Here is a 25,752-nt window from a genome sequence, read left to right on the forward strand (position 1 = left end):
AATTGCTTTATTTTTGAGATGTTTATAGAGGCTTTTTAACATAGGCATGACCAATTATTAACTCAATCTCTAGCTCCTTTGTGCTCGCTAGAGGATGGGGGGGATGAAGCTGAAAGGTCCAAGCTTCCAATCATGGCTTGGTTTTTGCGGTGACCAGCCTCCACCCAGGAGCCACCCAGAGTCACCTCATTAAAACAAAAGATGCTACTAGTACTCTTATCACTTGGAAAATTATAATGATTTTAGGAGCATTGTTTAAGAAACTGGGAGCAGATATATAATGTCAAGAAAATATGTGGGAGATAGGACAAAAGTATATATGTGTATTAGATAGATAGATGATAGATAGATAGAAAGATAGATAGATAGATAGGTAGATAGAGTTTCTTCTAAGTATTTTAGAGGTTTGAATTTTGCGGAGGGAGAGGAGATAGTTTTAATTGCCAAGAGCTTTTTTTCTGTGGCTATTTAAAAATAATAATTTCTTGTTTCATGGATAAAATATCACTCTCTGCCTCTCAGAGGAGAGGGCAGAGAGCATATGAAAACTTCAAGTAAGGACTTCCAGTCAAGATGGCAGCATAGGCAAACATGGCTCACCTCTTCATACAACCATATCAAAATTACAACTAAAATATAGAACAACTATACTCAGAATTGTCAGAATGAAAGTCTGACAACTACGTAATTAAAGAAACCACATCCATCCAGACTGGTAGGAGGGCTCAGATGCAAAGTAGTCTGGTCCCCCACCCTCACATGGTGGATAAAAATTTGAGAGGGATATCTGGGGAATGAGGAGTCCCAGCCCCACACCAGGCCCCCAGCACAGTGTTACAGTGCCAGGAACATAAGTTCCACAGCCTCTAGCTGCAAAAAAACAGGAGGGATTGATTCATGGAAAAATTTGCTGGATCCCCAAATAGTTCCTCTTAAAGAACCCACACAGACTCAACCACTTAGACTCACTCCCTCTGAACTCCAGACCCAGGGTGGCAGCTTGAAAGGCACCAGAGATATACAGGGAGAAACTGCAGTGTCTGGCATCAAGGCGAGCAGAGGCCATTGTCCCTTTTCTAAACCCTCCCCCGAAAGAGCCAGCAAACTGGTGCCATATCTGAGACTCCATTATCCTGCTTAACATTGTTTGACCTGCCTTGGAAATCCCCAGGGACTATACTCCACCCAACTTATGGGCCCATGCAAGCTGCTTTTCCATATGAATGGCTGGTATTGATTATGTTTCACAACTTCCTAAATCTTACCAAAAAAGCAACAGCTGGCCTCAATGAGCCCTAGCCCCTGCACCAGCCAGCCTAGTTTCACAGCTTGGCTTCATCTGGGACTCTCCAAGCCCAGCACAAGTACCAGCCATCTTGGATTGCTTGATAGCTCAGGCAGGGTGATGCCAGGCAAAACACAGGTGGGGGCTGACCTCAGCCTGTCCCACCCATAAAACCCCAGGGCCAGTGCATCCAGTGGACAGCTACTGACCACACTGGAGTACCACCACTCTGCTCCTGCACAGCTGATCTTCCACAAAGGACAGAGGTTGGTGGTCAGTGGTCACAGCTGATTGGTCTGGATAAATCCCTCCCATTGATTTACCAACAGAAACCATTCTCAACTACAAGAGGAGGGTGTACTCAGCACACATGAAGTGCACACCTCAAGTACCCAGCTTGGATGATAGGGGAGGCTGTGCACCTGGACCCTACAGGATACCTGCTACATTAGGCCACACTATCAAGATATGGAGTCAAAGCAGCTCTACCTAATAAATAGAAACAAACACAGGGAGGCTGCCAAAATGAGACAAAAAAACATAGCCCAAATGATAGAACAGATCAAAACTCCAGAAAAAGAGCTGAAAAAAAAAAAGGAGATAAGCAATCTATCAGCTGCAGAATTCAAAACACTGGTTATAACAATGTCCAAGAATCTTAATGAATTGGTGTTTCAGGGTTCTTAGGGTATAAACCCAGCAGCGGAATTGCCAGGTCAAAAGGTGGTTCCATTTTTAGTTTTCTGAGGGAATTCCATACTGTTTTCCACAGTGGCTGCACCAGTCTGCATTCCCACCAACAGTGCACTAGGGTTACCTTTTCTCCACACTCTCTCCAACATTTCTTTTTTGATTTGTTTATTTTGGCCACTCTGACCAGTGTGAGATGGTACCTCATTGTGTTTTTAATTTGCATCCTCTGATGGCTAATGATGCTGAGCCTCTTTTCATATGTTTCTGGGCCTTCTGTATGTCTTCCTTGGAGAAGTGTCTGTTCAAGTCCTTGGCCCATTTTTTAATTGTGTTGTTTGTCTTCCTGGAGTGGAGTCATGTGAGTTCTTTATATATTTTGGAGATCAGAACTTTGTCTGAGGTATCATTGGCAAATATGTTTTCCCATACTGTTGGTTCTCTTTTCATTTTAATGCTGTTTTCTTTAGCCATGCAGAAGCTTTTTATTTTGATGAGGTCCCATTTGTTTATTCTTTCCTTTATGTCCCTTGCTTTAGGGGACCTGTGTGTGAGGATGTTGCTGTGTGGAATGTCTGAGATTTTCCTGCCAATGTTTTCCTCTAGGATTTTATGGTATTATGACTTATATTTAGTCTTTTATTCACCTTCAATTTATTTTTGTATAAGTGTATTCTTGTATACACTTATATGGTGTAAGTTGGTGATCAAGTTTCATTTTTTGCATGTAGCTGTCCAGATCTCCCAACACCATTTGTTGGAGAGGCTATTTTTGCTCCATTTTATGCTCCTGCCTCCTTTGTCAAAAATTAATTGACCATAGTGACTTGGGTTAATTTCTGGGCTCTCTGTTCTGTTCCATTGGTCTATGTGCCTATTTTTATGCCAGTACCAGGCTGTTTTGATTACAGTGGCCTTGTAATAGTTTGATATCAGGTATTGTGATCCCTCCTGCTTCGTTCTTCTTTTTCAAAATTGTTGCACCTATTCGGGGTTGTTTATGGTTCCATATAAATTTCTGAAATGTTTGTTCTATATGTGTGAAATATGTCATGGGTACTTTAATAGGGATTGCATTGAATCTATAAATCGCTTTAGGTAGTATGGCCATTTTGATGATGTTAATTCTTCTAATCCATGAGCATAGTACATGCATCCATTTGTTTGTGTCTTCCTTAATTTCTTTCTTCAGTGTTGTGTAGTTTTCTGAGTACAGGTCTTTTACCTCCTTGGTTAGGTTTATTCCTAGGTACTTTATTTTTGTTGTTGCTATATCAATGGGATTTTTTTCCTGATTTCTGTTTCTGCAGTTTCGTTGTTGGTGTACAAGAATGCCTTTGATTTCTGAGTATTGACTTTATATCCAGCTGTTTTGCCAAATTCATTTATTAGGTCAAGCAGTTTTTTGGTGGAGTCTATAGGATTTTCCATGTACACTACCATGTCATCTGCAAACAATGACAGTTTTATTTCCTCCTTTCCAATTTGGATGCCTTTTATTTCTTTTTCTTTTCTGATTGCTGTGGCTAGGACTTCCAATACTCTGTTGAATAGGAGTGGTGAGAGAGGGCATCCTTGTCTTGTTCCTGATCTTAGTGGGAAAGTTTTTAGTTTTCGCCCATTGAATATGATGTTGGCTGTAGGTCTCTCATATATGTCCTTTATTATGTTGAGGAATGCTCCCTCTATTCCCACTTTGCTGAGTGTTTTTATCATAAATGGGTGGTGTACCTTATCAAATGTTTTTTCTTCATCTATTGATATGATCATGTGGTTTTTGTCTTTGCTTTGGTTTATGTGGTGTGTTATGTTTATTGATTTTCAAATATTGTACCATCCTTGCATCCCTGGGAATAGCCAAGTACTGGAAGCAACCTAAGTGCCCATTAGCAAATGGGTGGATCAAAAAACTATGGTACATTTACACAATGGAATTCTACGCAGCAGAGAGAAAGAAGGAGCTTATAGCCTTTGGGACAGCATGGATGGAACTGGAGAGCATTATGCTAAGTGAAATAAGCCAGGTGGTAAGGGACAAATACCATATGATATCACTTTTAACTGGAACATAATCAACAAAAGAAAAAAGCAAACAAAATATAATCAGAGACATTGAAATTAAGAGCAATCTAACAATAGCCAGAGGGGAGTGAGGAGGAGATAGTGGGGAGATGGGTTTTCAGAGACTAGTATAAAGGACACATGAACAAAACCAAGGGGGAGGGTAGAGGTGGGGGAGGGAGGTGGGTTGGGCTGGGGTGGGGTTGAGGAGTGGGGAGAAAATGCAGGCAACTGTAATTGTACAACAATAAAACAATAATGATAATTAATAAGAAAAAAAAAAAGAATCTTAGCAAAGACCTCAACAGCAGAACTAAGATCCAGTCAGAAATGAAGGATACATTAATTGAAATAAAGACCATTGTACAGGAAAACAACAGTAGAGTGGATGAAGCCAAGAATAAAATCAATTATATGAATCATAAGGAATCAAAAAACAACCAATCAGAACAACAAGAAGAAAAACAAATTTAAAAAATGAGGACAACACATGCAGCCTCTCAGACAACTTAAAGTGGTCCAACATTCTTAACATAGTGGTGCCAGGAGGAGAGGAGAAAGAGCAAGAGCAAGAAATTGGAAATCTATTTGAAAACATAATGAAAGAAGACTCCTTTAATTTTGTGAAGGAAATAGACATGGAAGTCCAGGAAGCACAGAGAGTCCCAAACAAGGTGGATGCAAAGAGGCCCACTTCAAGATACATGACAATTAAAATACCAAAGGTTAAAGATAAAGAGAGAATCTTAAAAGCAGCAAGAAAAAAGAAGTTAGTTACCTACAGGAGAGTTACCATAAGACTGTCAGCTGATTTCTCAAAAGAAAATTTGTAGGAAGGGGTTGGCAATAAATATTCATAGCCATGTAAAGCAGGGACCTACAGCCAAAATTGCTCCACCCAGCAAAGCTCTCATTTAGGATCTGTGGCAAATAAAGAGCTTCCCAGACAAGAAAAAAACTAAAGGAGCTGATCATCACCAAACCATTATTATATGAAATGTTAAAGCGACTTATTTAAGAAGAAAATATCAAAATTATGAACAGTAAAATGGCAAAAAATACAAATCTATCAACAATTAAATCTAAAGAACAAACTAAGCAAACAAGAACAGAGACCGAATGATGGGTACAGAGAGCATTTTGATGGTTGCCAGATGGAGTGGGCTATGGAGGAATGGGTGAAGAGGTGAGGGGATTAAGAAGTACAAATTGGTAGTTTCAGAATAGCCATGGAGATGTAAAGTACAGTATAGGAAATGGAGTAGCCAAAGAAGTTATATGCATGACTGATGAACATGAACAATGGTGATTCCCTGAGGAGGGGGTCCTGGCTAGAGGGATGGCAAAGAGGGAAAAATTGGGACAACTGTAATAGCATAATCAATATCATATACTTTTTTAAAAAGGAAAGAAAACTTCAAGGAAGGGGCCCAGAGGCTCAGTGCTCAGTATGTAGGATTTTTCAGACTCCTTTCATTCTCAACCAGGGATTTGATTGCTGCTGGCTCTGAATGAGGCATGCCTTGTTTAGTATAATGCAGAGAATACACTTTTTATTTCCTGTCAGGATTGGGAGAATTACATTTGAATTTTCAGGGTGGGAGCAGGCATGGGCACTTTCCTGTCATCCATCAGTCTCCCCCAGCAACTGGTACAAATATTGGACCCTCATATTGATCTGTGGAGAAAATTGGAGTCTTATGCATGTTCTCTATTCCCAGATAGCCAGTGAGCTATCTCCCGGTTTCTGAAGATAGAGTTTGTTTGTTTCATTTCCTCCTCTGTTTAGGGGAATTTTTGAGAGAAGAGTGTAACAGAAGCATTTTTATTCTATCATATTAAAATAGGAACTTAATGTTTGTCATGGGTTCAATTGTGTCTGCCTCCCCACCACCCCTCAGCCTTTCCCCCCTCCCTTCCTCCCCTGCCAAATTTATGTGTTGAAGTCCTAAACTCCAGTACCTCAGAATGTGACCTTATTTGAATATTGGGTGTTTAAGTAGTAATCAAGTTAAAATGAGCTCAATAGGGTGGGTTCTAATTCAATAGGAAAGGTATCTTTTTATAAGGGGCAAATTTGGACAGGGAGACCAACATGTGCAGAGGGAAGATGTCCATCTACAAGCCAAGAGGAGAAGCCTGGACCCTTTTATCATGGTCCTCAGAAGGAACCAACCTTGCTGACACCTTGATTTTGGACTCCTGGCCTCCAAAACTGTGAGACAGCAAATGTCTGTCGTTTGAGCCACCTAGACTGTGATACTTTGTTATGGAAGCCTAAGCAAATCAATGCTATTTTTCATTTGCTTGAATATCCTGCCCCCTACTTAGTGTGATTTGTGCTCTTTAAAACACAGCTTTGTGTCATCCACTTTGAGAAAATATCCTTGACCAGTTTAATTAAATATCCTTCTTTGTAGCTATCATGATGTACTGTAGTGATTAATCTTCCTGTCTGTCTTCCACACTAAGCTACAAGCATTTGAGGTCTGGGATCATGTCTTACCACAGTGCTTGCACACAGGAGGCTTAAATAGTTTATTGAATGCTTATATTATAAGTATAGCTTTTGGGAGAAGATGATTAAAACTGTACATTTTAGTTGAATAACAAAAATTTAAGTTTTAATATGTTAAATTAGTATTTCATGATAGAAAAAAATATGTGAATACAGTGACATAGAAAATTCTAGCACTTGGAACTAAGAAAAATAGTGATCAAAAGTTTTTTTCTCCCCTGTTTTTGAACAGAAACTTCCTATCCTGCCTAGAGATCACAGCTGGGTGAGCACACATTAGGATGGCAAATAACTTTGAAGTGTTCATAGTAAGGTGCTGTGTGACCTCCCAGTTTCTGTAGCCTTTTAAATGATACTTTATGTGTCTAACTTTTCTTTTTGAGTCAAAAACTAGGACCATATTCTGATGAAAAGAACAAGTGGTTAAGTTTAAAAGCAAGAAGTACAAATAGAATTTAGGTTCCCCACTCAAGTCATCATTTCTGATTTAACTAAATATTTTACTCCTTCTTTTAATATCTTGATTAGAAGATGTACTCCCTTGTCCCTTTCACCCCTTTTAGGTCTTATGTAGAATATTTGTGATGAAGACTAGCCTCTGAAAATAAGGGGTCATTCTACCTATCATAGTCTCCTTTTATTAGGATATAGATAAGAGGATATAACTATAGCAGGGTTTGGATATACAATGGATTTCTGAACAAACACTCAGAGCTCCACTATTCTAATTAGTAGTATTATTGATGAAATTATTTGATGGAAAACGGGTTTTATAATGACAGAAATGGGGGAATGAATTAAGAAGTGCTTGAGGAAATATTATAGTAAGAGAAAAGGGCAGGGAGGATTAGCCTACATAAGCTTTATGGATTATTACCCCAAAGAGCTAGGCCTAAAATATGCAGCCTACTGCCATGAGGATGCTGGTAGTTTTAGGAGAAAAATGGAATTTCATACACATAAGCTTATCAGCCTGGCCTCTGTGCCTTATAGAGGCTGGGCTACAAATCAGTGTGAGAGAGACAGAATACTTGATATCTCATAAATTCCGGAATACCTGGTTACTTTCCCAGTGTGTAGAACCCAGACATGGTTCCACATGGTTCTAACCCTGGTGTGGCAGTGGCACTAAAGACACCCTGCTGTGTGTGCTACCTCTCTTAAGGCTCCCGCTGGTCCTAATTCAGCCAGAATGATGACTCTTGTCCACTGGTCCTAATTCAGCCACAATGATGACTCTTGTGCTCCTAAAAAGGCCTTGTTTTTCTGCTTGGAAGTAGGAATGAGCTTCAGGTATAAATTGGGAATGCAAAGACTTAGAAAGAAATGCACATCTAGAATCGTGTGGTATCAGTCACCAGTTGACAGGCCATTTAATAGGATACCATTAGTGAGCAGTAGATACATGTCAGTGCTTCTAAGCCAGTGTCACTGTTGCTTGTCCCTGATATTGGCTGATCAGTCAGTTGGAATATTCTCGAAAAATATTTAACTTTTCTCTATTTCAAAGCCTTCTCATTAGAAAGAATATAGTATGTTGACTACCTCTGAGTTGATATTTTTAAAGCTTAGTTAATAGATCATACTTTAAAATGTGCCTTACTAGCCTTCTTTTTTATATATCCCAAGGGACATTTTCAGACATATGCATAAATCTCTCAATAGACAAGTGTGTATGGAAAGCATGCTGTATGCTTAGTACAGAGGGTGAGTTAATTAAAGCCAGATCCATGGTAGGCAGACTAGTATATTGTGGTGATGCTTTTTCCTATGATTTTCTTCCTATGCCTTTACAGGCCAGAAGCCAGGCGTATAAGGATTCTCTAAAGGAAGAAGAAAATCAAAAATTACAAAAGATGAAGGAAGAACAACATCAGAAGGTATTCACAATACCCTGTTAGTCATTGCTAATTATTACTTACTTCTGACAATAATTTTGAAGTGTTTCTGAACAGAAATATTTATATGCATGAAAATCCTGAAAAAATAACACAAGCCATTAACACTAAAAAGTGAGAGGTGGGTATGTCTTAAAAGTATGGTGGCTAATTCTAGTCAAAACTACCATACTACTTTATCTCACAGGGGCTGCAGTGCGTCTGTTATAATTGGTGCCAGCAGTTTACAGAGATTAGAGAATACTTGTGAACTTCTCATGTACAAAATATAACTAATGTCACTGCCATTTTTAAGCCAAACATGTACATATGATATCACAAGCAGTGTCCAGGGAATGCTATAGTGCATTCAAAGTGGGTATACACATTCATGAAACTGGCTTGAATATTCACCTAAATACACATATAAAGGACATAAAGATACTCTATACATGTATACAAATATGTAAGGCAGTTCAAAGTTTCTGGGGAGTAGAAATAAGTGCAGTGAATGCAGAGCCTCCTAAGAAGAGTGCTTAGAAGGGTAATACTTATTAGAATATGAAATTTCTGGCACAGCAACTGAAAACATTGACTCTTCTGACTTGATGGTCATACTTGCTTTGATACATAGGCCTAGAAAGGGCCAGGAACTCCTCAGCATGGGCTGAGAATAAGGAGGAATACCAGAGGGTAGCTGCAAAGTGCCACTGCATTCCAAGTCATTTGAAAAAGCAAAATAAGTTATTTGTCTAGTTAGAGACCATTATTTTCCCCATAATTTTTATTTTCCAACTTTTATTTTTACTATATTGGTGATTGATATATCCTGTCATTTATTCCAGGATACCTCTCAAATCTATTTCATCAATTATACAATTAACTTGAATTCACATTTCCTTCATTTGGTTTAATTTGTTTTCATCCTTATGTCTTTGCCACACAAGGGTAATTTATGATTGCAGTTGTGTGTGAAACTCACACTATGAAATGGACTATATATATATATATATTGTAGTAATTATTGTTGCTGTAATTTGTCTCTTTTGAGTGTTACCCTCCTTCCAACAGCAGTCAATCCCTTACTTGCTCATGGTTTCACCCAGCACACAGTATAAATGACTGTGTCACTAACCTGTTTTGTTCATGGGAGGCAGTAATTAAATTGTTGAAAGAATAATGCAAATTCTAAATTTAGTTATTAAGCTACTATATAAGCTATGAAACATTTTTATTCCCTGGTGTTTTTTTAAAAAAATAAATATATATTTCTTTTGACAAAGGCTATATTGAAATCCACAATTAAATAATCAACATTATAGTAATATTCTGGAGGTTAGCAAGTAGAAGCTAAATCTGGTATATACTCATGTTGTATTTTCAACGTCATTCAGTTTCAAATGACATGGAAGTGTTAAGCTGTTTCTGTGATCTTTTAATTTACTACTAAGTCTTGAGGTAGGTACAGAGGAGAGTGTTATGAAGTTAGTGTACATATGATTTATTTTAAAGTAACTTCTGTGTGAATTTTAAATAGTATTTTTTAAAGTTTGGTGTATATTTTTGGAATGTGAAAACCATTAAAAGTAAAATATTTTGCAAAGAGAATGCTCAACAGATTAGAAAATCAGATCTGGGATTTAATTTTCAGGTTGAGCAGTGATTTTAAACAGTGAAAATTAAGCTTTTTATTTCTTAATCTTGTTTTTCTTCTAGAGTTTGACAAATATTGATGCATACATATTTCCTAGTTATTGATTGAACATACTTTTCTTTTATATAAACTGTTTCCCTTTACTTACTGTAGCTTTTGGTAAAATGAATAATATTAGCACATAGATAATTCCATCATTAAGGATTTCAATAACAGCACAATACACAAGGGTATTTGTCGTATTTTTGTTGAATCTGTTGTTAGAAAATGTCCAATGAAGGCATTCCCTGATTGGTAGAATCTGTCATCCTTATCACTTCAACGATTTAGCTTAAGAAAACAAGAAAGATCATGTCTTTGGTAAGAAACAGGAAACAACACATTTGTATCATTGCATCTATTCATGTATCTGTTCATTGCATTCATTTAACAAGTATTTATTGAATACCTTCTTTGGAATAACTTGTAAATACATTATCTAGGTTAAGCTGAGGTGACAGCACATTTATTTGGTTCTCTATGTCACTGACTTTCACATTGTTTTACTCTGGTCTCTGGGGACAGTAGATTTTTCTCTGTTTACGTGTGATTAGGTTCCTTTTTCTACAATTTATTTGTAATTCCCTTTCCCCCTCTATATCTTCAATATTTTTTCTTTATTGACTGATACTTGCATTTTGTCAACTAACATGCTCACTATTGCATTCATTCTAAAATGAACACACCAACTAACCCCTTCTTTGATTCTGCTATTCTCAGGTATATCACCTTTTCCGCTTCTACCAAATTAATAAAAATACAAAGGTAATATTACTATAATCATATTTTAGAGTGTTTTTATTGTTATTCTATTACAGTTGTCCCAATTTTTCCCTCTTTGCCCTCCTCTGCCCAGCCCACCTCCTGCTCCCATAGTTAATTCCTATACCACAGGTGGGAAACACAAGGCCCATGGGCATCAGGCCCTCCACCTTGTTTTATCCGTCCCAGCACCTTGTTTCTACCTGGCAGCAGTACTGAGCTCTCGCTTAATTGTTAAGGAGAGTTACAATTATACAGTCTTAAAATTACAGTTGGCCCTTCGAAGGCAATCTCGAGGCTGATGTGGGCCCTGGTGAAAATGAGTTTGACACCTCTCCCCTATACTGTTGTCCATGTCCATAGGTCATTCATACATGTTCCTTGACTAGTCCCTTGCCCTTCCTTCCACCTTAATCCCCCTCCCCTCTCCTCTGGTCACTGTCAATCTGTTCCATGTTTCCATGCCTCTGGTTCTATTTTGCTCAGTTTATTCTGTTCATTAGATTCTTCTTATAGCTCTAGTCATATGGTATTTGTCTTTCACTGCCTGGCTTATTTCACATAGCATAATATTCTCCAGTTCTATCCATGCTGTTCCAAAAGGTAGGAGTACCTTCTATCTTTCTGCTGTGTCATATTCCACTGTGTAATTGTACCACAGTTTTCTGATCCACTCACCTACCGATGGGCACTTAAGCTGTTTCCAGCACTTGGCTATTGTAAATAGCGCTGCTATGAACATTGGGGTGCGTAAGTTCTTTTAAATTGCTGATTCAGGATCCTTAGGGTATATTCACAGCAGTGAAATTGCTGGATCAAAATGCAGTTCCATTTTTAGTTGTGTGAGGAAATTCTATATTAGTCTCCACAGTGGCTGCACCAGTGTACATTCCCAAACTGTGTACTAGGGTTCCCTTTTCTCTACATCCTTACCAGCACTTGTTTCTTGATTTGTTTATGATGGCCATTCTGACCCATGTGAGGTGCTATCTCATTGTACTTCTTTGATGGCTAGTGATGTTGAGTGTCCTTTCATATGCCCTCTGTATGTTCTCCATGGAGAAGTGTTTATTCAGGTCCTTTGCCCATTTTTTTAATTGGATTGTTTGTCTTCCTGGTATTGAATCAGATGAGTTCTTTATATATTTTGGAGATCAAACCCTTGTCTGATGTATCATTGGCAAATATGTTCTCCCATACAGTCGCTTTCCTTTTCATTTTGATGATGGTTCTTTAGCTGTGCAGAAGCTTTTTAATCATATCTTTATTACATACATCATCTTTAATTTTTTACATTCCCAAATGCTCTTACTGAAACAACTCTCTGAAGGTAAAATCCCTTCTGAACATTCAATTCAGTGGTCTTTTTGGAATCCCTGTTTCCTTGTAATTCTGTAACAGTATTTAACAATACCACTTTAAAACCTTCCTTTTCTGGCCTTTATACTGCATTATTTTGGTTCAATTTTCTGAGAATAATCTATTTTTGTATTCATTCATCTATCCATCCATTAATTTATCCTATCAACAGATATGTAGTGAGCTCCTATTATGTGCTGAGTCTTGTGCAAGATGCTAGAGCTTCAAGTAAGGACAGGATAGTTCCCATACACAAAAATTAACTCAAAATGAATCAAAGACCTAAGTATATGACCTGAAACAATAAATTACATGAAGAAAACATAATTATGGACATTGGTCTTAGAGAAGTTTTTATGAATTTGACCCTAAAGGCAAGGAAAGTAAGGCAAAAATAAATGAAAGGGACTATATCAAACTAGAAAGTTTTTGCACAGCAAAAGAAAACACCAGCAAAATAAAATTGCAGCCTACTGAATGGGACATGCTATTTGCAAACAACAGCTCTGACAAGGGGTTAATATCCAAAACATAGGATGGGGCACAAATAGATTTACAGTTGTTTGTATGGAAAATAATACTATTGTAAATAATAATACAAGAATAACCTCTGTTTCACATACTCACACAAATGTAAATCTACTTTTGCCCCACCCTATATATGAGGAACTCATACAACTCACCACCAAACAAACAACAAACCAATCCAATTGGCAGACAACCTGAACAGAAAATTCTTCCAAGAAGAAATACAAATAGCCGACAGATACATGAAAACATGCTCAACTGCACTAGCTATCAGGGAAATGCAAATCAAAGCTACAATGAGGTACCACCTCACACCTGTTAGAATGGCTATTTTCCACCAAAGAAGTGATAACAATTGTTGGAGAGGTTGTGGAGAAAAAGGAGCCATCATTCACTGCTGATAGGAAGGTAAACTGGTGCAGCTACTATGGAAAACACTATGGGGGTTCCTTTAAAAATTAAGAATAGAGTTACCACATAACTCTCTCTTTTGGGTATCTACCCCCCAACATTGAAAACATGTATTTGCAAAGATATATGCACCCCTATGTTCATTGCAGCATTATTTATAGTGGCCAAGACAGGGAAACAACCGGTGTCCTTTGCTGGATGGTTGGATAAAGAAGGTGTGATACATATGTACAATGGAATACTATTCAGCCACAAGAAAAGATGAAAGACTACCATTTGTGAAAACATGGGTGGACCTTGAGAATATCATGTTAAGCAAAATAAGTCAGACAGAAAGTGTTAAGAACAATATAATTTCACATATGTGGGATATAAAACTGAAAGCAACAAATGAACAAACAGTAAAAACAAAAATTCATAGACATAGACAACAATATGTTGGTTACCAGAGGAAAGGGGTGGGGTAAAAGGAGTCAAAGATATAGTAACAGAAGATGATTTGAGTTTGGGTGATTGACATAAAATGCAATATACAGATCATGTACCATAAAAATGTGCACTTGAAACCTGTATCATCTTATTAACCAATGTCACGCCAATAAATTTAATTTTAAAAAAAGAGCTATGACTGTTATACCTCAGTGGATTGAGCACAGATCTGGTAACCAAAGAGTCACCAGTTTGATTCCCAGTCAGGGCGCATTCCTGGGTTGCAGGCCAGGTCCCCAGTGGGGAACACATGAGAGGCAACCACACATTGATGTTTCTCTCCTTCTCTCTCCTTCTCTTCCCCTCTCTCTAAAAATAAATAAATAAAATCTTTTTTTTTAAAGTATCCTGTTCCTATTTAAAAAAAGAGAGAGAGAACAGTATAGACAAGGTTCCTGCCCTCCTGAAGTTTGCTTTTTAATGATGGAAAGAGATAGACAATTAAAAGGAGATAAAACATTGCACTTTTTATTTTCTAGCAGTTAATCACTGTGTAGCAATACTGCAAAAGATATAAATTGTGTTGTAATAGCTTCAGAGTAGTGTATAAAACATTATTGATTGCCTACTTCTTTCCCAAAACCCTGATTTTTTCTTCAGGCGTCCATCCTATTTAGCATGGCCTGTGTTTCAGAGAAGACAGACACCACTCCAGTCCCAGGGATCCCATCCCAAATGGTTCAACCTTTCATGAAAATTCCATTCCTCTTGACTGTGATTGGTTCAGCCATGATATGGGAAGCAGTTCCAGCCTATGAGACTTATGGGAATCCTGCCCTTTCAGTATAAATTTTGGTCAATATGAAGTATGTTACTCTTTCCACTTAAAGATTTTCAGCTGGATTTCTTTTTGTCTTTCTATTTTGTCAGATTCCAGTCCTTTCTCTGCCAGCTTTTTTGTTAGAATGTATGTGACAATTTCTTTTTCACTTATGCACTTAATTTTAACCTCTCTATGTCATTTGGCTTAAATTAGATTTCTAATGACAAGAATGGATGATTTTTTTACCCTATTTTACAATCTCTTTTAATAGATAAATTTAATATAGTCTCATTTATTATCGATGTATTTGCACATATCCTTGCTACAGAATTTACTTTTTAATTGTTTTCTATTCTTTATTTTCTTGTCCTTGAATTTTCTGTGTTCTGTTACTTTCTTTTCCTATTTTCTCTCTTCTCTGCTCCCCATGATAAGGAATTTCAGTGTTTTTGTTTTTAATCTTGTGAGACATTTGCTTGACCCATTTAATTTCAAAATACATGTCTTCAGTTCTAGGAAATTCCTATTTTCTTTTTACATTTTCCCCTAAATATATGTTGTCTCTGTTTTCCATTTTTCAGATAGGTATCAAATAGATTTTGGAAATTCTATATCTGTTCTCCATATTTCTTAATTGTTTTTCTTATACTTTGTCTCCTTGGCCTTTTTCATTGTATTCTGAGAGAAACCTGTAGCTAGATCACCCTGCTTACTAAATTATTTCATAAGTTTTTATTCTGCTTACTTGGCAAATGTATTGAATTTTTTTATTTACCATGATTGCTGATTTACTATTTCACAGCAGTATTCTGCTTTGTAAGTGCAATATTCTTCCCAATTTCTTCTTTGATGGTAAATAATTATACAGACATTAAAATTTCTATTTACTGTTTCAACAGTATTTTTCCCTTTTCATTTTAAGTTTTATCTCCAATGGTTTTCTTTGTCAAATGTGTGGTGATTCATGGTTAGTGTGTCATATTTCTTTGGGTGTTCTGCTAAGTGAGCTATACAAGAGCTTGTCTTCTATACATAGTATCCCCTTGTTTTCCTATAATCACTAGATTCCTGGGACATTGTCCTGTTTCTCTGAGGCCAGACACCATCCTTATTCACTGTTTACCCTGTGGGCCATGTCAATGCTCTCTAGTGTGTAGTGTGGAGGGGAGAGAGCCCACTGCCAAACTGCTCTCAGTGCAGTCCTCTAGATGATCATCTAACAGCCACGTCAGTATTCCCTGCTGGAGCTCACTTGGAAGCACTGCTAGCTCAGTGCCAGCTTATCTCACATATTTGTTTCTGTGTATAATTTATCCTCTCTCCTTTCTATCTTTCAGGAATTAAAAAAACATTTTATAGGCTGATTGCACTTACCGATTTTTGCATGGTTTTTGATTTTATGTAGTCACTTGGAAAGTAAAAATAAACCAAAAACTGCTGTAATTATTGGATGAGAGAGAAAATTATTTTATTATATATAAAACTTATTCTGAGAGCACTTTATGAAGAATGCATGCAAAGCTGTATTCTGAGACATTATACTCAGAAAGACATAACTTTAAATCCAATCAGTATTAAAAAATGGTGAATTAAATATCCAGTCCAAGAATTTAGAACAGGAACAATAAACAGCTACTGAAAGAAGTAATTAAGATAAGAACAGAAATTAATAATAAAACTTCAAGAAGCAGCTGTTATAAAAACCCAACAGCTTGTTCTTTGATAAGGTCAACAAAATGAAGAAGTCACTGGCAATTCTAATCAATAAGAAGTGAGTAAAAATGCAAACACACAACATTAGAAATGCAAAACTGTGGACTGAAACCATAGATTTAGAAAAGATTTAAGTTTATATTACTATTGATAATATACTGTGCTAATAAATTGAATATATGTGTTAAGTGAATGATTTTATAAGAAAATAAAAAACTCTAAAATAGCTTAAATGATCAAAATATATAAAGACAAATAAAATGCAAGTAATTTCTAAAGTTTTGTGAGAATTACTTCCCCCTAACAAGCTAAACTTGGGTCATTTTATGGTCATGTTCATTGGAGTTTATGAGGAACAAATGTTTTTCTATTCTTTATAAATTATTTTATAGTGAGGAAAAAGATGAAATAATTTAGAATTAATATTATTTAACTACCATCTGTATAATATCACACACTAACAGAGCACACAAATGCACACAGTAACATATAGAGATTAACTTCTAGAAGAAAATTCTAATTTATGATATTGTTCTCTTAAATAACTTACCATGGCAAAGTAAGGTTTATTGTAGGAATGCAAAGATCACTATGTAACTTTTAAAAATTAATTTAAGAGAGAGAGAGAAACATCAATTTTTTGTTCTTCCACTTATTTATACATTCACTGGTTAATTCTTGTATGTGCCCTGACCAGTGATTGAACCTGCAACCTTGGTGTATTGGGATGATGCTCTAACCAACTGAGCTACCTGGCAAAGGCCACTAACTATATAACTTTTTATATATTATCACTGCAATAAGATAGGTCATGAGAGAAATAAAAATTTGACTAGCTTTTTAGCTGTAAAAAAAGTTCTTTATAAATTTTAACCTCTCCTATCAACTAAAAAAAATGAATGAATTAGAAATTGTTTTCTTAGCATACACATAGTCTTTCAAACCAATAACCAGCATTGTACTCAGTGGTAAAATACAAGAACAGTGAAAAACATGAGGTTATGTGAAACCCCTGCCACCAACCTGTACCGTGCTGGAAATTCTAACCTAGTTCCTCTCAAAATTATTTGGTTATAAACTCTTTTCAGTTAAAAAGAATCTCTTAATATAAAATGAACAAGGTTTGGGAATTGTTTAGCCAACTTGAAAAGATAAAAGTTAAAAAGCAACTTTTCTAGTTACTGAAAATAAATAAAGTTATCTATGGATAAGAGCAATTTGCCTGTACATTCCAAGAGAATCAACTGAAAAATGATTAGACAAATGAAGTTAAGTAAGCAGGAGTTGGTTATAAAATATACATATGTATATATATACACACATGTATACATATATGTCTCAACAACTTTCTCATACATCAGCAAACATTAATTAGAAAATATAATGGAATAAAAATATCTCTTCAAAAAGCAACTATGTAAGAAATCACTCAATTAAAAAAAAGCTAAAATTTTTATAATCCATGACTGTCAGTTTGAATAGAGATGATGATGCACCTGAGTGGTAAAATTCAATATTATAATAAGTACAGTTCCATCCAAATTAATTTATGATTTAATGCAAATCCAATAAAATTTTCAATGGAACTTGAGGCAGCTTGAAAAACTCTTTCTACATTTCAGCTGGGAAAATAATCATGAGATTAAACAAGAGGCTTTTGAAAATTATGGATAATAATTTGTGTGTTTGCTGGGGCAAGGAGAACCTAACACGATTAGCTATTAAAATATACTTCAAAATCCCTTGTACTTCTGCTGGTGAGAAGTGAACTGAAGGGCTCTTCAACAGCATCAAATTCTGAAGTTTCCTGGAAGTGAAAGTATTAGATTTTAGTGGTATATGTGTATTCTGAGGAAATAATGAGGGATACACACAAGATGTATGTACAAAGTGGTTTGTTTTTAAACTGACATTAATGGAAAGTTTGAAACCATTTGATCAGCAATAGAGGATTTGAGATTTTGACATTTGGAATATTGTGCAGCAATTACTGCCATGTTTTAAAGACATGGGAATATGCTCACCTATATTCAAATGAAAAAAAATTATAAAATAGTCTGAGGAAGTTTGGAAATCTACCTCTTCTTATTGTACTTTGTGCAAAAATTCATCTCTCCAAGCCTCATCTGTTATGTCTGATAGGGATGTTATTTACCTCATGACATCACTTCAAGGATTTCATGATAGAAAGCATGTGGAGGGTTTATCCTAGTGCCCGGCATGTGGTAGGTCTGTAAATGTGACCTGAAGTGATGATATAAAGCTATAATCTATGTGTATAAATTAAGGAATGGAGGAAATATATTGACATGGTAGTTTATCTTTGGGTAGAGAGTTTTTAATGAGTGGTTATTATATTTTCTTTTATAGTTCCTGTACTTTATATATTTTCCACAATGAATAATTTTTATGAGAAAAAATGTGTTTTTTTTAAAGAAGAAAGTTGATAGGAAATAAGAAGTCTGTCCAGAGAGTATCCAACAATGTACTATGATAAATAGGGATATTTACTGAAGAAGATTCAAGAAACATTGTACATAAGACAATGACACCTCAGTCCCCTTCAAAGTAGGCACTTTGGCCCCTCACACAGTTCTCCCATTTGCCATTAACTGCCCCATTGTATTTTCTTGAATCTCATCCAGGTATGTCCGGAAAATGTCCAGCCATTATTAATATAACAAGAATGGTTTGTGCGACATTGATGTAACCTGGCAGCCAAGGAAGAGTGGTCTGGAATGTGCATGTGTGAACAATGACAACTTCACTGTACTAGCCATTAACACCATTGAGTGAGCATATGTATTGTGTGGCCGTTGTGTTCAAAATGACTGAGTGAGTAGAGCAACAGATCTGCATCAAATTTTGTGTTAAGCTTGAACATTCCTCTGAGGAAACTATTTGGATGATTCAGAAGGACGCAGCCATGGGCAACTGGAGATCAGCAGCTTCATCACAACAATGCACCTGCTCATGCCGCTCAGCTCATACAGAGTTTTTTGGTGGAACATCAAATCACCCAAATCTAAGCTACCCACAGGGTGTCCAGATGTGACATCCTGTGACTTTTGGCTTTTCCCAAAACTAAAATCACCTTTGAAAGGGAAGAGATTTCAGACTATTGATGAGATTCAGGAAAATATGACAGTATAGCTGATGACAGTTGGGAGAACTGTGTGAGGTCCCAAGGTGCCTAATTTGAAGGGGACTGAGGCATCATTGTCCTATGTACAGTGTTTCTTGTATCTTGTATCTTCCTCAGTAAATATCTCTATTTTTCATAATATGTGGCCGGATATCTTCTGGATAGACCTCATATAGAGCTGTGTGATTAGATGATTATTGTAGCTGGAACTCCCTTTTATATTACAATGACAGAACTAACAATAATAAGAGAGAATATACATTATTAATGCTATTTTTTACTCCCCTACTTTTCCCATTAGTATTTACTTCCTTTAATCGGTTGATCTTCTCAATTTTGTGGGGTTAGTTTTCACTTTTTGTCTCATTGTCAAGGCCGTCTTTGTTCTACTGGGCAAGGCATTATTACTGTGGGGAGCAGCAGAGCCTGGACTTCTCTAAGCTGTCTCCTCTCCTCTCCCCTCCCCTCCTCTCCTCTTCTCTCCTCTCCTCTCCTCTCAGAACTCTCCTGAATTTAAAAAAAATTTCAAAGGAAGGGGTTTTTTAACTCTCTGTTTCCACTGTCCTTTTCCCTTTCTTGAGTTAAGAGGACATCCTCTCCTGGGAGATGTTTGACCTTCCTGGGTGATGGCACTTTAATGCTTACAGAGAGCAGTGAAGCTGAACCATATCAGAACACACGTCACTGGATTTCAGACATAATTTTTAAATGACCATGTCCTAGTCTTTGATTATTGCACCACAGCCCTGCTATGGAGCATGCTTTTCACTCTAGCTTCATCTGGTTTCTCCAGTGTCCAGCCTTGCACACCCCCATCTCTTGTATTGGGTTAGCCAAAAAGCTTGTTTAGTTTTAAAGTAAAAATAAAAGATATTTTTCATTTTCACCAATAACTTTATTGAAAAATGTATTCACCATTTTCTTCCACTACCTTCTGCCACATTTAAGGCAACTTAATTATTCCAGATTCCCAAAACTTTTTATGTTTTTGAGCAAAAAACTGTACCATGTGCCCTTTGCAGTCTTCCAGGGATTGACATTTTTTTCCATTAACAGCATTTTGTAAGGACTAAAATAAATGGAAATCTGAAGGCTCAATGTCTGGTGAATACGGCAGATGTATCAAAACTTCCCAGCCAAGCTCTAACCATTTTTGCCTGGTCATCAAAGAAACATGCAGTCTTGTGTTATCCTGATGGAAGATGAGGCATTTTTCTGTTGACTAATTCTAGATGCTTTTTGTTGCATACTTCTTTCAGTTGGTGTAATTGGGAGCCATACTTGTTGGAATTAATTGTTCAGTTTTGGGGAAGGAGCTCATAATAGAGGACTTCCTTCCAACCCCATCATATACATAACATCACCTTCTTTAGATGAAGACGGTCCTTTGGTGTGGTTGCTGATGGTTAATTTCACTTGCCCCACTATCTCTTCTGTTATACATTATTATAAAGTATCCACTTTATATTGCTCATCATAATTTGTTTTAAAAACAATATATTCGTTATGTTTGAGTAGAGAATTGCATGCAGAAATACAGTCAAAAAGGATTTTTTTGCTTATGTGGAACCCAAACATCAAAGTGATTAACATAATCAAGCTGGTGCAAATGATTTTCAATAGTTGATTTGGATATTTTGAGTATGTCAGCTTTCTCCTGCTTGGTATAATGTTGACTGTTCTCAATTAATGTCTCAATTTAATCACTATCACCTTCAAATGGTCTGCCCGACTGTGGAGAATCATCCAGTGAGAAATCTCCAGCACAATACTTCACAAACCACTTTTGACACATTTGATCAGTCACAGCACTTTCTCCCTACACTGCACAAATCTTTTTGTGTTTCAGTTGTGTTTTTACATTTTTTGAAATAGTAAAGCATAACAGGCCCAAAATGTTGTGTGTTTTCCTTCATATTCAATATTAAAATGGCTACACAAAAATTCACCAATTTCGATAAATTTATTTAAATGCAGGTATGACAGCTGTCATAATATAATCTAGTAAAATTGTTTCGAATGAAGTTAAGATAACTAAGCACTAGTCTAGCCATCTTACAGAAAAAAAAAAAAATGCACTTCCTGGCCAATCCAATATTTAACCTTTGGGTAAATGGGAACATAGAAGCAATTTCTACAACATCTAGCAAGAGATGGTGATGACTCTGTTACTTCTTACTGTTAGCTGGGGCCCCTGGCGCTGACTCTCAGTACTCACCTGCAGCTCCCCAGCACAGCAACCTTTCCTCTGATAGGAGAGCCCCAGCAGGGTGCACACAGGCAGCGGCATTTACAGTGTTGTTCTCATTTACCATATACCACTTGGCCAGTATTTACAGGAAGTTCTGTTTTGGCATCATCTCCAAGATGGTGTACTGTTGGAATGGAGCTCTGTCTGAATGCAGGGAGTTGTGAAGAGCAGTGAAAAGACACTCTCTTTCTTCTGGGAGGCTTCATGGACACACAAATTGTCAAACAACACCCAGAAACAATTGCTCCTTGTTTCTCTTGTTTGTCTCCCTTCCTTCATACTCCCATGTCATGTTGCTTGAAATTGTATTCATCAGTGCATTTATTTCTTTCTGCTTGTATTGTGGTTGTTTCTGGATCTGTCTCCCTCTCTAAATTGTAAATTTAAATTGAAGCATCTATTTGCATCTGTACCTTTAGAATGAATCCAGGTATCTGAAAAATGATTGGTGCTCAACAAATATGTGTTGAGTGGGAAAGGACTTGACAGTGTCTCGGGTGCTATGCGTCATGTCCCTCCTGCTTAGAGTATTTTGATTTTAATGTTCAAAGATCAGTCCTTGGAACAGAAACAATTTATTTTGTATCTGTCCAACTAGGTAGTGCAGTTCTGTGTAAGAACCCAGTAAATGAACCAAAAAGATGCTCATAAGGCATGTGGATGCATCAGTAGTGGCTGTCAATTCAGCAGAACAAATTAATTAGTTGAAATTATTCTCCATGGTACCAAAGGAAAGCCAGCCTGTCCCTAGTAAATATGCCTTGTGAGTGGTAAAATACTAATCTTGAGTGCAGCGAAGCCAGTCCCTTCTGCAGCCCACAGCAATGTTCTTACATGGTGAGGCCTCATCAGCTGCCCATCCCTGTTTTTCTCCTGCTCTGGGTGTTCTCCTCTCCCCTTTGCCTCTGTCATAGGATGCTGCATGTCTCTCTTCTGTCCTCTTTTCTTTCTCTCTAACAGTCCTTGCTGTCATAATGTAGTGTTCTGCTCTTTTACACCTTCAAGTATTAAAAACAACATTTATTGGGATTTTTAAACAAAGGAAAGTGTAAAGAAACAAATGGTGTCCCACACAGGTAAACCTGTTTCTGGTATAAGGAAATACTATATTCACATGGTTCAAAAGCTAAAAATCTAAAACGAGATATGATGTTTAAACTTCATACCTGCCCATCCACCCTCCATGTTTCTCTCCCCAGTGATAATTCCAATTACCATTTTAGTGTGTGTTTTCCCATAAAAAATGTTTTAAATATGATGTACACCAATGACGCGGTCACCAGCAACCAGTGTCTGCGGCGTCATGGCTGAGACAAGACAAATTCACATGGACTGCCGAGTCCTGTGGAGGAAAGGGGACAGCATGGCCACTCTCTCAAGGGGAGAGCACCTCAGAGCGCCTCCGCTACTGTCTCAAAAGGAAAGCACCCCAACATTGCCTTGATAGGCTTTTATTGGCTTAATTTGCATAGGAATACAGGGTGTATATGGAAAGCTCATCAAACATTGTCAAACAATGTTATCAAAGAGATAACATTCAAAGAACTCTGAGGGCTTGTTTTGAGTGAGGGTCAGATAGCTAAAGGACCATAAAACTTTGGGGAAAACAAACTCATTTCATGCTTGGACCCTTATCACTTAAATTGAGGGTATTAGCAAAGCAGGTTTCACAGGATTTTATGCATTCTTTCTTAGGCCTGATCGCCCCAGGGAACCCACCCTTTTCAGCACAGGGCTGCACCCACCTCTGGCATTCTTTCAGGCTTAGGTCGAGCAGGGGAAGTAAGGCAGCCAAGAGAGTAGGAGACTTCTTGTAGACAGAATGAGGACTCAGGCCATGTCAAAGACGAGGGGTGAGGATCCATCACCCCCTTTCTCTATAGTCCACAAGTCCTTCTCTGAGGGCCCCCTCATGACCATGCCTGTCTTAGGCTATCCCTCCCTTGAGGAATCTTTCCCATCATTGGTTAAGTGGTTATGCACTGGGGGCCAGGCAGGGTGAAGTAAAGTGGGCAGAGGCGGTGCTCCTCCCAGGGACATAAGCTTTGTCTCCTTAGTGGCTTAGGGTCCCAAGGTCTCTCACTCAGCCTTACCCATGGGGGGTTACAATCTCTGAAACCAGGCAGGGCGGTTCCCAACACACCAACAAATAAAAATTAAAATGAATTTATGTGTATCTTTTCTATTTACACAGAGCTGTCCCAAAGCTGCTCAGACCTATCTGTTATCATTTAATTATCTTAAGAGAGGTCTCCATTGCTGCCTCCCCTCTCCTCCATCTACCTTATTTTTTGTAACTGTTGCAAAGTGTTCCATTGTGTAGATCAGGGGTGTCAAACTCATTTTCACTGGGGGCCACATCAGCCTGGAGGTTGCCTTCAAAGGGCCGAATGTAATTTTAGGACTGTATAAATGTAACTACTCCTTAACAGTTAAGCAAGAGCTCTGTGCTGCTGTCAGGTAGAAACAAGGTGCTGAGCCAGATAAACAAGGTAGAGGGCTGGATTAGGCCTGCAGGCCTTGTGTTTGCCACATGTGGTGTAGATGATCTGTTATTGTGCCAGTTCTTTTTAAATGAGCATTATGACTCTCTCTTGAACTTTTTTAAACTTATTTTTATTATATTTTATTGTTTATGCTATTACAGTTGTCCCAACTTTTCCCACTTTGCCCCGCTAAACCCAGCACCCTGCAGTCCCTCAGGCAATCCCTACACCATTGTTCATGTCCATGGGTCATATGTATAAGTTCTTTGGCTACCCTGTTTCCTATACTGTACTTTTACATCCCCATGGCTATTCTGTAACTACCTATTTGTACTTCTTAATGCCCTCACCTCTTCACCCATTCCCCCACACCTACCCTCCCATCTGGCAACTGTCAAAATGCTCTCCATATCCATGATTCTTTCTCCGGTCTTCTTGTTTGCTTTGTTTGCTTAGTTTGCTTTTTATATTCAATTGTTCATATGTATTTATTGCCATTTTAGTGTTCATAGTTTTGATTTTTTTCTTTTTCTTAAGTAAGTCCCTTTAACATTTCATATAATAATGGTTTGATGATGATGTACTCCTTTATTTTTTTCATGTCTGGGAAGCTCTTCATCTCCCTTTCAATTCTAAATATTAGCTTTGCTGGGTAGAGCAATCTTGGCTGCTGACAGCCTTATGGGAATTCCCCTGTAGGTAACTAACTTATTTTCTCTTGCTGCTTTTAAGATTCTTGCTTTACCTGTAACCTTTGTCATTTTAATTATGATGTGTCCTGGAGTGGGCCTCTTTGCATCCATTTTGTTTGGGATTCTGTGCTTCCTGAACTTGCATGTCTATTTTCTTCACCAAATTAGGGACGTTTTCTTTCATCATTTTTTCAAATAGATTTCCAATTTCTTGCTCTTGCTCTTTCTCCTCTCCTTTGAGCACCACTGTGATGCAAATAGTGGACTACTAGAAGTTGTCCCAGAGGTTGCTTACACTATCCTCATTTTTTTTAAAGATTTTATTTATTTTTAAAGAGAGGGGAAGGGAGGGAAGAAAGAGGGGAAATGAAACATCAATGTGTGGTTGCCTCCTGCACACCCTCTACTGAGGACCTGGCCTGCAACCCAGGCATGTGCCCTGACTGGGAATCAAACCAGTGACACTTTGGTTCACAGGCCTGCACTCAACCCACTGAACTACACCAGCCAGGGCCCACTATCCTCATTTTTTTTGGATTGATTTTTCTTCTTGTTGTTCTGATTGGTTGGTTTTTGATTCCTTATGATTCAAATCATTAATTTGATTCTAGGCTTCATCCACTCTAATGTTGTTCCTCTGTAAATTGTTCTTTATTTTAATTAGTGTATCCTTCATTTTTCTCTGGATCTTTTTTCTGCTGTTGAGGTCCACACTAAGTTCCTTGAGCATCCTTATAACCAGTGTTTTGAACTCTGCATCTGATAGATTGTCCTACCTCCATTGTGTTTAGCTCTTTTTCTGGAGTTTTGATCAGTTCTTTTATTTGGGCCATGTTTCTTTGTCTGCTTATTTTGGCAGCCTTCCTGTATTTGTTTCTACGTATTAGGTAGAGCTGCTATGACTCCCTGTCTTGGTAGCATGGCCTAAATAGTAGGTGTCCTGTGGAGTCCAGTGGCACAGCTTCCCCTATTACTCAAGCTGGGTACTTGTATGACTTTCATGTGAGCTGAGTACACCCTCCTCTTGTA

At 37.5% G+C, this 25,752-nt stretch overlaps 1 protein-coding gene across 1 annotated transcript in view; it reads left to right on the plus strand.

Moving 5' to 3' along the window:
* EPSTI1 (epithelial stromal interaction 1) overlaps positions 1–25,752 on the plus strand; it is a 138,992-nt gene that overhangs the window by 86,481 nt on the left and 26,759 nt on the right. The window contains exon 8 of the mRNA XM_024567395.3: positions 8,351–8,434. Coding sequence (XP_024423163.2) covers positions 8,351–8,434 — 84 coding nt within the window. The remainder of the gene's footprint in view (positions 1–8,350; positions 8,435–25,752) is intronic.

This window comes from Desmodus rotundus, chromosome 13, assembly GCF_022682495.2.
Source record: "Desmodus rotundus isolate HL8 chromosome 13, HLdesRot8A.1, whole genome shotgun sequence".
NCBI classification, from domain to species: Eukaryota; Metazoa; Chordata; class Mammalia; order Chiroptera; family Phyllostomidae; genus Desmodus; species Desmodus rotundus.